At 31.2% G+C, this 16,400-nt stretch overlaps 1 protein-coding gene and 1 long non-coding RNA gene across 4 annotated transcripts; one reads left to right on the forward strand and one right to left on the reverse strand.

Moving 5' to 3' along the window:
• The first annotated feature begins 445 nt into the window (after positions 1–445).
• LOC145062224 (uncharacterized) lies at positions 446–13,250 on the forward strand. Of its 3 annotated transcripts, none has more exons than XR_013687491.1 (3): positions 451–616; positions 1,501–1,598; positions 11,146–13,250. It is a non-coding gene; the product is annotated as an uncharacterized LOC145062224 (long non-coding RNA). The 3 variants fall into 3 exon arrangements; XR_013687490.1 differs by lacking the exon at positions 11,146–13,250 and adding an exon at positions 1,897–2,143 and having other exon boundaries at positions 454–616; XR_013687489.1 differs by lacking the exon at positions 11,146–13,250 and having other exon boundaries at positions 446–616; positions 1,501–2,143.
• Positions 1,157–12,570, reverse strand: XIF (myosin-like protein XIF). The gene is made up of 39 exons (XM_079009856.1): positions 12,434–12,570; positions 12,218–12,346; positions 11,731–11,874; positions 11,504–11,649; positions 11,263–11,419; positions 11,124–11,182; positions 10,357–10,516; positions 10,121–10,270; positions 9,872–10,008; positions 9,642–9,788; positions 9,325–9,426; positions 9,190–9,247; positions 8,944–9,045; positions 8,827–8,864; positions 8,622–8,748; positions 8,343–8,510; positions 8,147–8,278; positions 7,948–8,054; positions 7,604–7,664; positions 7,351–7,528; positions 7,049–7,254; positions 6,813–6,932; positions 6,602–6,700; positions 6,291–6,506; positions 6,024–6,163; positions 5,682–5,783; positions 5,154–5,265; positions 5,011–5,079; positions 4,835–4,897; positions 4,535–4,705; positions 4,102–4,257; positions 3,581–3,787; positions 3,341–3,490; positions 3,176–3,246; positions 2,983–3,082; positions 2,288–2,401; positions 1,857–1,937; positions 1,692–1,774; positions 1,157–1,603 (listed from the first exon to the last, which is right to left on the reverse strand). Exons 1-39 carry the CDS (start codon positions 12,434–12,436, stop codon positions 1,480–1,482), a joined length of 4,689 nt encoding a protein of 1,562 aa, XP_078865982.1. The 5' UTR covers positions 12,437–12,570; the 3' UTR covers positions 1,157–1,479.
• Positions 13,251–16,400: the final 3,150 nt, after the last annotated feature.

Genomic DNA, 16,400 nt, shown 5'->3' on the forward strand with positions numbered 1-16,400 from the left:
GCTGAATTAATTGGAGACCCAAAACTCAACACCAAATCAGAAAAGTAGAAGATGCTTGTTGAACAACGTCTTTCCTCTAATCCTCTTAATCGAAGTTGGCACTGGCAGCGAGAGTTGGAGATCGAAGCAAGGCAGCAACGCAACAAGCATTCAGGTTATTGTTTCTTAATAATTTATATTACGAACAAACTTAGGCACGTAGGGTATTTTTTTACCTATTGCTATTATTTTGTTTTATCTAAGCCACATGTGATATGTCAGCCATACGTATGTAATATGTTAGTTTTCTTCATAAACAGCTAGTAGAGTAAATTGGATATGTTCCTTTTCCCCAACCATATGGCCAACAGGTAACTCTTTTGTCTTAGTTTGTTTAGAATTTAGGTTATGGGGATTGAGGATAAGATGTAGCAACCCCCCCCCCCCCCCCCCCCCCCCCCCCCCCCCCCCCGCCCTTTTTTTTTTTTTTTGCAGTATAGAATAACATAAACACCAAATAAAACCCCAATCCTGGCTTCGCCCGTGTCTTCTATGATTTCGAGGAATAATCGAATACGAAGGCGAAGCTGTTGTAATGATTTTCCCCGATGAATGAACAGTATACGGATCCTAACAGGTAATCGATCAAATTTTCAGTAAATTGTTAGCTCTGATTGTGATTTTTCATTTTTGTACAGCAATGCTAAAACTACTGTCTGTCTGTCGTCGTTGTCGTGTTGTAATATCTATGCTCTGTATGGATTTCGAAGTGGATAGCCTTCCTACTTCATAACCCTCTAATTTGCAATCCTAACGTGCTAGTTTCCGATTCCTGAATATATTTATGCTTTGATTTGGTAGCAATCGCATAGAGTTCCATGTCATGAAGTAGAAGTTCCCGAAGAGAAAAATTATGTAAGCTCTAAAGTTCAAATACATTAAAATCACAACTAGTAATAGGCTTATACAAATAGTGTTGGTGTTGAATCTGGGAGGAGTCCATTTTTAAATTTGATCCTATAGCATTCTAGATTTGAACTGAATGCTGTTTGATATATGAAATGGTAATGGAGGGAGAATTTATTTGTCTGATTTTAGTTTTGAATGAAACTATTTGATTTATGGTAAATAGATATACTCATCAATCTAACAACATATCAGCTTGGACAATTCTAAATACATACAAAATCTCTCACTTATATTGTGACAAACATCTTTTACACATCTCTCCTTGATCTTCAAAAACACCAGTATCTTTTACACATCTTTCACTTATCTTCAAAAATACAATCCTTTTGTCATTTTTTACAATAATCAATATGAAACCACACTTCTAACATCACTCTGTAATAAATAAAAAAATCTCAAATCCTCACCTGAAACTTTGAATCGAGAAAAGAATGAAAAAAAATCACATTCTTGGCACTCATGTAATCAATCAATTAATTTCAGCGGATTTCTGCTTTCTTCTGCTTAATTCCGCTTAAAAAATAAATAGTTTCATTCTATTTGCTGCAACAGGAAATGAAAATCTGATCTTTGACGAAGGAGGGGTGGTGGATCGATTTCAGATAAATCAATATCAAGGAAAGATTGGGATATTTCTTCCAAAGAAAACGGTATGCTGAATTTTTTAAAACAGTTGTCAGTTAGTAATGACTAAATTACCCTTTTTACTTCCAATTACTGTTTTAGTTTTGAATGTAAATTACCTTGAATCCACATCAAGCAAGAAAGAATTGTTGGGCATGCTAACTGAATCTTCTGCCATTAGTGATCTCATCTTGCCAATTACCTAGAATCCATAAAAAAAGTTATTTCCTTCCATTTTTAAGTAAAATCATGTCAAATATTGAAATCATTTATATATTCCTTACCTCCTGAGATAATCCTTGAGTTCCATATTTGTCATCCCAGAACATAGTTCCAATACGGTATATTTGTGGAACACTCAACACCTATTTCAAAAGGAAAAAAAAGAGAAATAAAGCAAAGGTTACTTTTCGGTTAGTTTTTTTTTAATGTAAATCTTGAAGTCCACTTTAATATCTACTTATCTATGTAGATAAAAGAATTGAATAAATAAAAGTGTAACGTTGCTATTATTGGTAAGGAATTGTAAGTACATTGGTACTATATGTAAATAAATGTAAGTATGTTGCTATTATGGTTACATATTGCTATTATCAGTAATATATATATATATATATATATATATATATATATATATATAAGAGTAAAGTATGTTGCTATTTCCTTCAATTTTCCGTAAATAAAAAGAAAGAAAGCATGTAGGTGAACATATTACCGAGCAAAGTTCATTTGTGATCTCCTCCATGGACTTTTGAGTCTTTTGGTGTGATACCAATAACCCAACTGCCTGCCTTATGTGCCTTAACTCATCCCATGAAGATCCAGCAAACTGTATAATTACAACATATAATATCACACAATTAATTATTATCTTGACACTTAATTGGATCTTTTTTAAGGTTGTGTTTGTTACATGGCTAAACTAGATTTCTTAAGCTGTTTTTGATGATGAGGGTATTTACGTCTTTTGTAGACACAAGAGGTGGAGAGCAAGTCCCTAGTCCACCTTTTTGGGTGAGACATAGAATTGTAGTTTTTGTCTTATTGACATCAGTCATTGTCCCACCTTTTCTGATGGGACAAAAAGCTGTAACTTTTGTCTTATTGACATCAATCCCTGTCCCACCTTTTTTGATGGGACAAAAGCTGTAACTTCTGTCTCATTGACTTCAGTCCCTGTCCCACCTTTTTTGGTGGGAAAAAAAGTTGTAACTTTTGTCTCATTGACATCAGTCTCTGTCCCATCTTTTTAGGTGGGACAATTGGTTTTTACTTTTTGTTCCATTGACATTAGTCCCGGTCCCAGTCCAATACATGCCTAACACAGTACAACATGTTTTGTTCTGTTCCAACCTGTGTAACCAATCGGATCCAAGTAATCTAAAGATAGTTTGAAGGAATAGTAATTACCTGATCCGTTGCTTTCTTACACCATTGTTCAAGTTCATGCAAACCCGATTTAACATATTCTCCATTACTAAATGAACAGCATTCACGACGAAGCAATAAGCTGCAAAAGCCACAAGATATCAAATACCTGAAACCTAAGTAATATACTAACTAGTAAAACATCTTGCTCAAGTATTCACTAGAGGTGCATTACCTATTGAAGAACTGGACATCTATGAATGAGAATACTTGACTGAAAATTTTCCTTGTGATTATTGAAGGAACCTAAAGATATCATTATTATCAGTAAAGAAATGAAAGTACATTGGTATTATGAGAATTCAATTGCAAAAAGAGGATTTAACTTTTTCTTGCTTACATAGTTTTCAGACAGTATGCCCAAGGTGTTGTCCAAACTATTAACGATGCTTTGCCAGTGTATAATTGATGCCTGTTGTTTTGCCACAATATTTGAAAGAATATTTCTTGATGCCCCTCTTGTTGGTCTCACCCTAGTAGATCTTGGTGCCTATTAGTGTATTTGATGGTTAATGTGTAGTTTTAATAATAGTAACATTAATAACAATAAGAATAGTAATAATAATAATAACAATTTTACCTGAATGCATGAATTCAAAAACGGGCTTATCTCTTTCTTTAAGCTGTCACGAATCATTCCATACAATTTTTCTACACAAGCTGTTAGATGTTGCTTGAACAAAAGTGCAGGATATTTGGCTTCTATTTTTGATTGTGCACTTGGCTTCCCTTCCATTCCACTATATCCACTAGAGATACCCATACCCATAGGAGATGTACGAAAACCCTACAAGAAATAGCAACATACTTTTATTAACTTCTATATTATAGCATCCTACTTTCATTTCTTTCTATTACAACATTGCACTTTCAGTTCTTTTCTTATTTAGGCATTATCATACTTTGAAAAATCTACCAAAGTATAAACATTGCACTTTCACTTTTCTTTTTTCTTCTTCTTAGTACATTATTGTTTGTACTTGAATGACATTGCTACAATTTGGTAGATTTTTAAAGTAGAATGTTATAATAATAGGAATAAGTGAAAGTGAGATGCTATAATAAGCAAATTATGAAAGTACATTGCTAAAAAGAGCTTACTTGTGTCATTCTACCAAACAATGTGGTAGGTGAGGCGCGATTACGATGTGGAGACTTATAAGGTGAACCACTTGCTTTGATTGTACTTTGCAGTAGGAACAAAAGAGTTGAAGTTGTTGATAGCCAGTATGCTAAATCTTTGATGTTATCCTGAGTCTTCAATAATATAGAATGCTTTTGATTAGTTTCAATACAAAACAAATGCAAGAAGAAACAAGTAGACACTAGACACTAGACACATCATCCTTTTAAGGGCAATTTGCAAGAAATAGCAACGTACTTTACCTTCACTGGTCACTACCAATATAAACAATGTTCTTTATCTTTTGCCCTTAGGTAAAAAATGTAAGCATGTTGCTATTATGGGCAAAAGATAAAGAACATAAGTAAAAGTATATTGCAAAATTTCATTCTTTTAATGAATGAATGTTACCTCTATAGAAGATCGAATTGTGTGAATAATTCTATCAAAAATATGTGTCTTTTCTGCCTCAAATGACCTCCATTGAACCAATGTTTTATACACAATACATGCTGCAACTGGTCTTGTTTTGTCAAATCTCTTATCTTCCAAAAGACACTTGATTAAAACATCATGGTTCTCCTGGTTGTGGGAAGCACAAATATGGAATATCAATAATTGGAGAACAATTTGATAGCAATTTACTTTGAATTCTTATAAATTTATTTTTTTAATTCATGGTTTTTTTGGTTATGCATTCTAAATTCATACCTGCTGTCTGTCTGTAAGTGATTTTTGTTTTGTTAGGGATGAATATGGGGTGTTTTCTAACTCCTGCAAAAAAAATGAAAAAGATTATTCATCATTATAATATTTCTTATGATGACATTATACTTAAAAATGACATTGCTATAATTAAGTAGATTTTTCAAAGATTCCTTCTTTACCTTTGTCTTTTCTTGCTCTACATGTGGTGTTTCAAAATCATCATTCTTTTCATGTCCATTATTCAAACTCTGAAATATCATATTAGATCAATATATATTCTCAAGCACCGATACATAGGGAAAGGACGAAATGGTCAATTTACCTGTAGTTGTGGTGAGACCTTTTCAGGGGTGGTTATCTGCTCCACCACCACCACCTTTTGGTTGCGAAGGAATTCATTTTCTGACTCTAATTCTTTGATCTTGCTTTTGAGGCTGAAAGAAAGTGAAACATTAAGTTTCTGAATCAATGGCAACTCTTCCATTTAACCTAAATACAATAACGCCCTTTAAAGTTTTACTCTAGTGTTTTAGTGGTAAATATTGTCTTCCCATTATTTACCCTTCATAATACTTTTGATCCTAACTTCTATGTGCCCGATTTTGTACAATTCTTTTGGTTTATTGAAATAGAGTCCTATACATAATACATAATTACAACATGTGAACATCAAGTAGATTAGCTTTTTAGCACATTGGACCTTGAAACCCTAGAAATTAGAATCTTAACAAATGGTTAATGTTTCACATGCCACCATATTTGAAAAACTTAAGATATGAAACATGTAATTGAGTAGGAAAGTAGGTAAAAAAAAATGTTAGAAAAAAAAAATATTTTGTGTACTCTTTACTTTTCAGTTTCTTCTGTGAGGTCTTCATTAGTTGAAGCAACCAATGCTTCTTGTCTCAAAACTTGATTTTCTGATTCGAGGTTGGATAAGTTTGCATCTAACCTGATAATGTGCATATAAAATACAAAGTCAATAAATAGCAATGTACTTTCATATAAATAAATAAACTTAAGCTTTATATGGGTGAGTTTCTTTTTCATTAAATGTAATACTAAAAAACATAAAAGAAAGAAAGTCAATGAAATGAGTCTTCCCCCATTAAGCCCTAACCTTTCATTTTCTCAAATATTTTTTTATTTGGACAACACAAAAAAGAAAAATGGCTTATTGTGGTTTAGCTACCTTTCAATGGTCTCCTGAAGACCTGAGATTTTTGCTTGTGATTCCTCCAACTCTTTAAGTCTATTTTTGCTCTCATTGTCAACTTCATTGAATTTCTTCTCAAATTCCTCAACTCTCTTCTTAAACTCTAGAATTTCATCCTGCATATAGAAGTATAGTATAAGGTATCCACTCATGCTGGTTTAATATTTGGCTTTTTGCATATACAAATTATCTTTTAGAATGAAAAATAAAATTAGATAGGTGATTAATAAGAAAGTGAAATACCTCCAGTTTATGATTTTGATCAGTTAATTCCTCCAATTTAGTATTGTCTACAACGGGTACTTCTTTAATGACTGGAGGGGCTTGTTCAATAGCTATTTTTGCTGCTTCTTTCTCATGAACAATTTGGTTATGTGCTTCTTCTAGTTTCCCTTGCATTTCTTGCAAAGCACTCTGCAACTTTGTGATTTCTACTCCCTTTGCTTCTTCAAGATCAACCTGCAAGTAGCTTAATCTTTAGAAAAATCACATTTTTCTAGCAACACACTTTCATTTATTTACATAAAAAACTGTAACTATATAAAAAAATATACCCTCAAATGCTTTTCAAAGTCTAATCTCCATGTCAGCTCTTCAACTCGCTTCTCCAGTTTGTCCTTAGCTTCTCTAAGGGCTCCAGCATCTCTTGCAGCCTGTGACAACATATTATAATTTTTCAGTTTCTATTTATTCTTAAAATCCAAAGTAATTAAGTCAAATTGTATTATATAATTCTTAGATTTTAGAGATAAAAAATACACTCACCAGCTTCAACATTCTTAGTTCTTTCCTTGCTACCTTTGATCTCCATAGACATTGAAGTGTAAGAGTTGCTTTCTGCTTCTTCTTATATTCAGAACATGCATGGAATCTCCTCCATTCAGTCTGCAAATCAAGAACAAAAGTCATTTTTTGCCCTTGAGTTTCTTTTTGACTTAATCCAGAAAGAATGACTTAATCATTTTCTTAAATACTTTACAAACATAATTTATCCATAGTACCTGAACTATAGTTGCAGCCTTGTTTCTTCTTCTTCTTCTGAACTCATCTCTTGCAGCCATTGCTCTAAGCCCAGTCTGAATAGATACAGACGCTCCTTGTAAATGCTTGTATGATGCTCTTGCTATACCTCCACGTATATGCTTCTGTATACGTATAGATGCAGCTTCTTTCCTTAAATACTCATACAACATACGCGCAAGTCTTGCTGTTTTTTTTTGACAAAAAAAAAATAACTTGTCATTTCCTATTTCATACTTAAAGAGAAAAAAGTTTTTAAATTTGGTATAAAAGAGTTACTTACCTCTCCAGTTCTTTTGTGTATTGATTGTGGCTTTTTTAAGGACAATGAATTCTTTACGTGTGAGATATGTTCTGATTTGTCTCTGGATTCTTCTTGCTGCTGTTGCTAGAACTTCAGCTCTCCTTGCATCTAATTCTGCCATCTGTCCAGCCCTAAGAAAAACCTTGCTTTTTCCTATCTGAAATTTTTTAGAAAAGTTAAAAATATATTCTTGTAACCATGTTTTTTTTAGGAAAGTGAAGTGTTTACATACCTGATACCCCTTCAATCCAAATCTATCACAAATTGCTACACATGCTGATTTCTCATCAGATCTGCATACATAAAATAAGTTTGACTTTCTTGACTTGTAATTTAACAAACTTTTGGTTTAATACACCAATACTAAGCCGTTTTCAAAGTATATTTGCAAATGTTCTTTTGTTGATTTTTAAGTCTATGTAAATGGTTTAGTATAGTTGTATTAAAACCAAAATGTTGATGAGATGACTCAATAAAGTCAAATTGTTTTTTTTTACCAAATGAAAACTAAATATGAACAAAAAAAAAAACAATGATCTTTTTATTTTATTAAAATTAAGAAGAAAGCATATTTACCCATCAAGAACATCTGGAGCCAACATCCCAAATCTTTCTAGGAATTCATCAAAAGATCTTTTTGTTGGATACCCAGCACAACTTATTCTAATTGCCTCCAGAACACCCTATAACGAATAAATCATTATTTTTTTTAACGAATCAAATAAATAATCATTTTCAATTTTATCAAATCATATTTCAGAAAATAGTCACTTACCCCACATCTTAACTGATTCAAAACATTGTCATTTTCAAATATTCCTGGCTTCAAAACCGTATTAGGCTTTACACATCTGATGTAATGTGGCTCTGTTGTGCTCAAGGTTTCCATTAGTGATTGTAGTTGTTGCTGCAATTCAAGGTTTTACTTTAACAAGAATTCACAAAAATTATGCATAATTTTTTTTATTCACCTTAAAGCGAGTTCCTATGGAGGAAAACTTGGATTGTTTAGATGAATCCTCCAATGGTGGAAAGAGATTTGCTACAAAGGGGCAGTTTGAGTCATTTAACAAAGCTTGAAACTCGGCTACAACATAATCCTTGTTCTTGTCCAGAAAGTGATCAGCTTGATAGGTAACCTATATTATCCAGTATGAGAAAAAGACGTAAATGCCCTCCTCATCCTCATGTCCTATGTAACAAATGGGGTCTAAATGATGAATAATAATATGACATAGTGTTTTGCTTACATCTCCTGCATAATGATTGATTGTGAAATTTGTTCTAGAAAGTTTTGGCTTTGCAAACCGTTTGTGTGATTTATATGTCTGATACATCTTTTGAGCAAATGTCTCATGTGTTGCCTTAGGAAACATACTGCAAAACCAAGTTTATAAATAAATCTTTATTTTATTTACATGAACAAACACTAGAAAACATTTTTCAATTACATACCATGCTTCATCAAGAAGAGCAATGATGCCCCCAGGTTTCTGCATAATCACAATTAATAAAAATTAATCTTCTAGGATATTTTGATTTAATCCATATACGAAATTATGAAGTTGATACCTTTTCAATTAGATCTAAAACATCTTGATTGTCCACAAATTCTACATAGCTCCAGTTGATTTCCTCCTTTGTGTATTCTTCTTGCTCCATCTTGAACACATGCTGTAAATATGCTTTTCCAATTTATATTTGTAATGGATTTGTTGGAATAAATGAAATATATAGAAATGTACTTATATATATATATATATATATATATATATATATATATATATATATATATATATATATATTCATGTATTTTACCTGATTAAAATGCTGTTGCAGCTTTTCATTTGTTAGGTTAATGCATAACTGTTCAAAACTATCATATAGAAGAGATTCATAAGGTTGAATTCTTGAAGTCAAAATTGTAAATCTTATAAAATTACCATTATTTACCTGTTAATCTTGAAGCTTTCAAAGCCATATATATCAAGGACTCCAATTATGCTTTTTGCAGTAGGATCCTGACCAATTGAATTGTTTATTTTGTCCACAATCCTGCCATAGTTCATGAATTCAGTATCAAACTTTACTTTTTACTTTCTTAGTGACACATTATAATAATGTTCATTTAGGGGTAAAATAATCATCTTACCTCCTAATTACAAAATTAGGGCTCTTCTTGGTGCAAAGATAATAAATTAAATATGGTGTAATAGAATGAAAATGATGTTAGGGGTAGAATTGTCCAAAAACATTTTTGATCATCTTACCAGTCAAAGAGTCTGGAGTAGACTGTTTTTGCTAGGGCATCACGACTCAAAGCAGCTGCTGCTGGATCTAATGGTTTTGTGATATTTCCATCTGGGGTCACAATAACACGCTCACATAATGATTGCTCAAGGGCTTTTTCGTCACACCTGTTAAAAATAAGATTATTCTTTTTAATTAATGAAAAACTAATTAATTGCATGTTTATACTGTGAGTTGATAAGGGTCATACATTAGTAGCTCTGCTGCTGTACGAAGATGATAGAGTGACTTTTCATCTTTGACTTTTGAAGAGTCAAATTCTTTCCCCTTGATAAAGTCAACATTTCCAAGATGAAGAATTGCAGCTACAACACGAAATATTGCATCCTACAAGAAATAGCAATTAAATAAGTCGTTCTTTTAGTATCAAGTCGAAAAGAAAAACTTACTTGATTAAAGTTTTGTCCCTATTAAGTCCATTAAGTAAAAAAAAATATACCTGTTCATCATTGTTGATTCCCACAACATCCATAGCACTTCGTGTTTCCAAATATTCTCTTCCATCATCAATATTTGCTACTTCATAGCAATTTGTTTGATTCAAATAATGAAACGATCTTGGATCTCCTAGTTTAAACTTCTTCGCATCCTGAAAACATTCATCGTAAATATAAAAAAAGGGTTAAATGCAAGAAATAGCGACATTGTAAAAAAAATTGGAATAATTGAAGTTACCTCAGGGGGTGCTGCACAAAGCATGTAAAAGCAATGGTAATTCCTCTCGGGATCAGATACTTGGCAAACACGTGATCTTTCTAGAAGATAAGTTCGGACTGCAGCCCCTGATATCTTTCCTTGCTTATCGAATTGGATCTCTACAAATTTACCAAAACGACTGATACAAACACTCAGTCATGTGAACTTTCCCATAAATCAACCTATAATACTTTTCAGTTACTCAGAAGTCGAACAGAACAAATGGCCTTGTACTGTGTTTGACATGCATATAACCGTGACAGACACCGATGTCAATAAAACAAAAACTTGCAAATTTTTGTCTCTCTAAAAAAGTAGAACAAGGTGGGATAGTAACTCATTCCCGATCTCTTGTTTGTGAAAAAAAACATAAATACCCTCCTCATCCTCATCATAGAAAATAGCAATAGAAAGTTTGTCTAGTCCCATTCAGTCCAGTCATATCTCGTGTCACACAAGAGATGGCACTGCAAAGGACTGGACGAGATAGACAAACTTTCTATTGTTATTATCTATGATAAAGATGAGGAGGACATTTATGTCTTTTTTTCACAAAAAAGAGATCGGGAACGAGTTACTATCCCACCTTGTTGTATCTTTTTTTGGTGGGACAAAAATTTGCAAGTTTTTTGTTTTATTGACATCGGTCTCTGTCACAGTTGAATGCACGTCAAACACAGTACAACCTGTTCTGTCATGTGGGGCTTAACAAAATAGTATTTTATGGTATTACGTTGAGTTTTCACCTTGAATTGTTGTTCTTCACAGTTTTGGCATTCCCAAAGGCTTCAAGAACTGGATTTGACTGATAAGCAACATGATTAATTTTCCAAAAAATTAACACAAAAAATTTATTAATTTTAAAAAAAAAAAAAAAAAACCCACCTCGAGAACTTGTTGTTCAACTGTTCTTCCTTCTGTACCTGATCTGCCTCCCATGAAAGCAAGGTATCTCATCAACATTTTTGTTGTCTCAGTTTTTCCTGCTCCACTCTCCCCACTCACCAATATCGACTGACTTCCATTTTCATTGATCATTGCCCTAATAAAACAACATTATGAAGCATTACACCTGTAACCATTTTGCATGAATTGATAAAAAAAAACATGAAATAAGAATTTAAACCTGTAGCAGTCATCAGCAATAGCAAAAAGATGTGGACTCAATTCTCCAAAAGTGGCCCCTTTATATTGCTCCATCATGTGAACATCATACAAATGTGGTAATCTTCGAAACGGATTTACTGCTATTAATATGTTCCCAGTGTACGTCTGTTTTTTTTTTTTTTTAAATCATAATATTTTATTAATTTTCATTTTTTATAATTAACATTTTACGTTTTTGGATCTTACGTATATTTCATTGAGGGCAAATCGGGCAGCAAGGTTGTAAAGCACTCCAGGCTCATGAAGGTAAGCTAACTTAGTCATGTCATCAACTCCAGCTGGTGGTGCTTCCGTATCCTTTGGATATATATTCGATATATTTGCTTTTATCTGAAATTTTATATAATTTTCACAATTATAAAATGTTTATTACTCAACTTTTTTTTCTTATTAAGGCATTGTACTTTGAAAGATCTACTTTTTTTCTACCATTAAAAAAATATTTTCAATAATGTTTTTCTACATTTTTCAATGATATCAAAACCTGATAACATGGAAAAACGTTTTTTTTAAATAGTAAAAAAAATGGTTTAAAAACTAGAGAAAACAGTTAAGTGTCAATATCGATAAAATGATAAAAAGGATGTTCATTATTTTGTCCTTTAATAAACAAAAAAAACAGGAGTTACTGTAGAATATTCAAGGATCCAATGACAATTATACAAACACTTACAGTTTTTCCATTTGTGGTAACTATCGTAGCATTGCTTCCTTTGATATCTAAAACCTCTCCATCAATCCATGCAATTTCAGGATCTTCAACCCAAACATGTGATCCGACGATAATATTCACCGGAGTTCCCTATAAACAAACACAGTTTATGTTTATACAGCTGACACGAATTATACAGATAAAACCAGATTACACAGAAAGACATGAAAAACTTACCATTTCTCCAAGTCTATAGGATCATTAGATACACAAGTAAAAACACCAAATTTCCAAATATGAATTGAAGAAAGAGAAAGAATTAAAGAGAGAGTTTTAAGGTTATGGGAAATAAGAAAAGTTGGAAAAGAATGTTTCAAAGAGAGCTAATGGTGGTCGTAGTGATGGTAACTCAAAAAAAGCAAAAGTAGCACCACCCCCACCCCACCCCACCCCACCCCTAACCTCCGCCCTCCTGTCATGTCTTCTTTAAATATTGAATACACTAATTATATATTAATGTATATATTGTCAATACCCAATATAAAATACTATAATTATATATTAATAGCGTTAATACAGAAAAACAATATTATATTTAAGAAAGAAAAAAAAAATTAGAGCCTAAAGTTTTGGCTTTATGAATTTGTTTGTACTTTTAATCATTATATTGTTGGTAAATGTTTATTGCATATATATGTATTGATGATTCATTGTGCGACTCATTATGCTATGCGTTGGTGATAGCACCATGTGGTACTTACCTTGTACTATTCATCTTAATATCACATTGTTTTTCTTTCGCTTTAAGCAATAAAGTTGTTTTTTAAGATAGAATATGAACAAACTTTATTTTGAGTTTAAAGATTGTTTGATAGTTGGTGCTTGAGTCATTGTGTCAAAGCCTGATTGGGTCGGACATAACATTGAATATGAAAGTAAGTTATATCAGATAAGTCAAATCCAAGTCAGAGGCTTGTAAGTTTGGTTTTAACCAATTGAAATGTAATTGTGTAATTTGTGTTTGGTTGTATAAATAGATAATTATCTTGAGTTACGTTTGAATTTTTGATTATTTAAGACTTCTATGGGTATACCAATAAATATACGATATAATTTTCTATAATAAAAGACATAGTTTACCTCATAACTTATAATTGGTTTAATATTTTATCAAGTGATGACATAATTTTTTTATTAAGATATACGTGAAGGGATGTATTGAATAAGACTCGTATGATTAATTTTATTTATTTATAGTTAGAATTAGAATAATTAGTTTCAAGAGAATAGAAGGGGGGTGTGTGGCCCACATTTGAGAGGGGGTGGTGGATGGGCGGTGAAGAGTTGCCATTTTGAGTTGAAGATCCGTGGAAGATTTGTCCGGTTCACATATTGAAAGATGTGTGGGCCCTTTAAGCCATTGCTTTACAGCCACGCTTTCTTATTTAATAATTTTCAATTTATTTCTTTTTTTACTATTTATTAGTATTTGAGAAAATAATGTCGGTTTCAAGACTAACATTAGAAAAAAAAAAAAAAAATAGTGACAAAATTTATACGTTTCAACGAAGGGGGTGGATATGTATATATGTATATATGTATATGTATTCGGTTAATCTGTCTTAAATTTAGGTGTACACCGATCAAACAAAAAGTTTAAAGAAAATAATTTCTGGATTTATAGTGATGAAAGAATGTAAACAAAGGAATTATCGTTTACATCCGAATAATTCAGTCTTGGTGGGATACTGAAAATATAATAATTTCAAGTTTTATGAGGACTAAAACCACTTATAAATCTTTTCAAACTTATTATTATTATTATTATTATAATATTGCAAAATGAAACCATTTGAAGTTTATTATTACATATGTGGGCATGTGATAAAAGGCAATGACACCTCACTCATGTTCCAAGACATGAAGTAAAAGTACATAAGCGATTTGCGGACTTGGAGGTGATTAGTTTGTCTTGACAAAAGAGATGACGATATCATTATATTCACCTAGTTTTTATTACATATTTTGCCTATTATTTTGGCCTAATATCATCAACCACACATCTGAAATCCAATATAAATGACCACCAAGGTGATTTGAACTAGTTGATATCAGTATATATTTTATTATTAATTAACTAATTCTATGAAATTAGTTATAGATTAAATACCTCTAAAATATTAAAATAGAAGAATACATTTAATTGTAAAGTAATGATATTGTAATTGTGAGACACTATGATAGTTGCTTGCTTGGAGGTAGGAAGGCCACCATGTTGCTTTCCAAGTTGTATTACAGATCTAGATTCCATCATCTCTACTTTATTACACTCTAAATCACAACTAAGATACTACCAACCAAGCAAATTATGATTTTTAAGCTTAAACCTAAAATTTTATTTATGATTTTTCACATTGTTAGCATTAGGCTAACATGTACTTCGGTATATTTTCTCAATCTGAATTATATTTAACCAAAGGGAACAGAATAAATGCATGATTACAACGGGTCATAGGCCATACTAAACTAAATCTAACTAAAATTAAAGGATGAATGTTCAAACTGGTATAAAAATTATTAAATAATTATTCGATATGTGACGTTTTAAGTGACGGAGCTAGTAATTTTGATACGAGGTATGCATATAGTCGAATTCAAATATTTACACATAATTACTGAATATTTAAAGTGGATCACAAAGTATAATTTATTTACATAAATTATCGAAAATATGATTGTTTCCATTTTGATTTTTTAATACCAATTGACAAAATATTATTTTCATTTTTTCTTTCATATAGATTGATTATTGTTTTTTATTTCAAATAATACCTATCATACATACGAGAAATCAACTATCCTCCAAGTTCAAAATGATAATATTCAATATAAAATAATGAATAGCGAAACAACGAATTTATCAAATAAATAAAACCCTAACTTCATAATATTATTAAACTTAATCAAAATATTATATTTCATATCTTTAAGAAGTAATTAAAGTATTCCTTAAACAATTAATAAAGAAACATACATACGACTAATGTTGATTTTCCAGAAAATCTGTTTTTTTTTTCAATTATTTCCGTAGTCCTCCAATGATCAAAAGCTCAAATAGATTATTTTGTGTTCGATTAAAATTTAGGACAAAATGTAATTGTAGGACTAGTCCACTTGGTAGAAGTTTTGCCTCTTAGATTGAAGGTCTCGAGTTCTAGTCTAAACGTTGATGATTTTGTTATACTAACTTCTAACCATTAATCTCCATCGTTCAAAAAAAAAATTTAGACAATATTTCATTCACATAATCTCGAGAATTACTTAAAGAGTAAAAAAAGTTATGAGAAAATATCATGTTTACATAGTTCTAAACGTTGGATTATTTGGGCCTCATCCTTGTTTGGGCTTGTGAAAAACAGGTAGAAAGCATTAAGGCACAAAATGTTTTGCCCGGGTGCAAAATACATTACTTATTAGATACTTTAGTTGATGCAAAAGGCTTCTACCGGTATTAAGGTGTTGAAAATGGGTCGTGTCAATGGGTAGAGGGTTCAAGTCTTATGATTGACAAAAGGAGTGTCAATGGGTAGAGGGTTCAAGTCTTATGATTGACAAAAGGAGTAGTTTATGAATAAGATTTAGTGGGAGTGTATATTATCTACTAGTTTATAACCCGTGTGAACCATGGTTATAAAATTAATCAAACTTTTATAGTAAAATCTTAAAATTATTAATAAGTTATTTTAAATAAATTATTAATTTAAGAGATATTTTTTATTAGTTATGTGAAATTATAATCATTGATTCAAATAAATATATAAAATTAATTTTTAATATATATATTAGATATTTTTTATTTGTGAATTAATGAAAACAATAATTTAAAATTTAAAATTTTAAATTTTAAATTTTAAATTTAAAATAGAATCACATTAATGAGGAGGTCTAATAAATTTAAAATGGAAAACTAATAAATTGACAAGTGTCATGATATTAATTACAATGCCTAATATGATGACACATGACAAAAGAACTACTCTTTTATTAGTATAGGGAGATTCTCAATATATATATATATATATATATATATATATATATATATATATAGTCTTATGATCGACAAAAAGAGTAGTTTATGAATAAGATTTAGACAAAAAATAGCATGAACATGATGCTTGCATTATTACATTTCAAATATTTTAAA

The sequence above is a fragment of the Lactuca serriola genome, chromosome 7 (genome assembly GCF_051521515.1).
Source record: "Lactuca serriola cultivar US96UC23 chromosome 7, Lser_US96UC23_V15, whole genome shotgun sequence".
Lineage (NCBI taxonomy): Eukaryota > Viridiplantae > Streptophyta > Magnoliopsida > Asterales > Asteraceae > Lactuca > Lactuca serriola.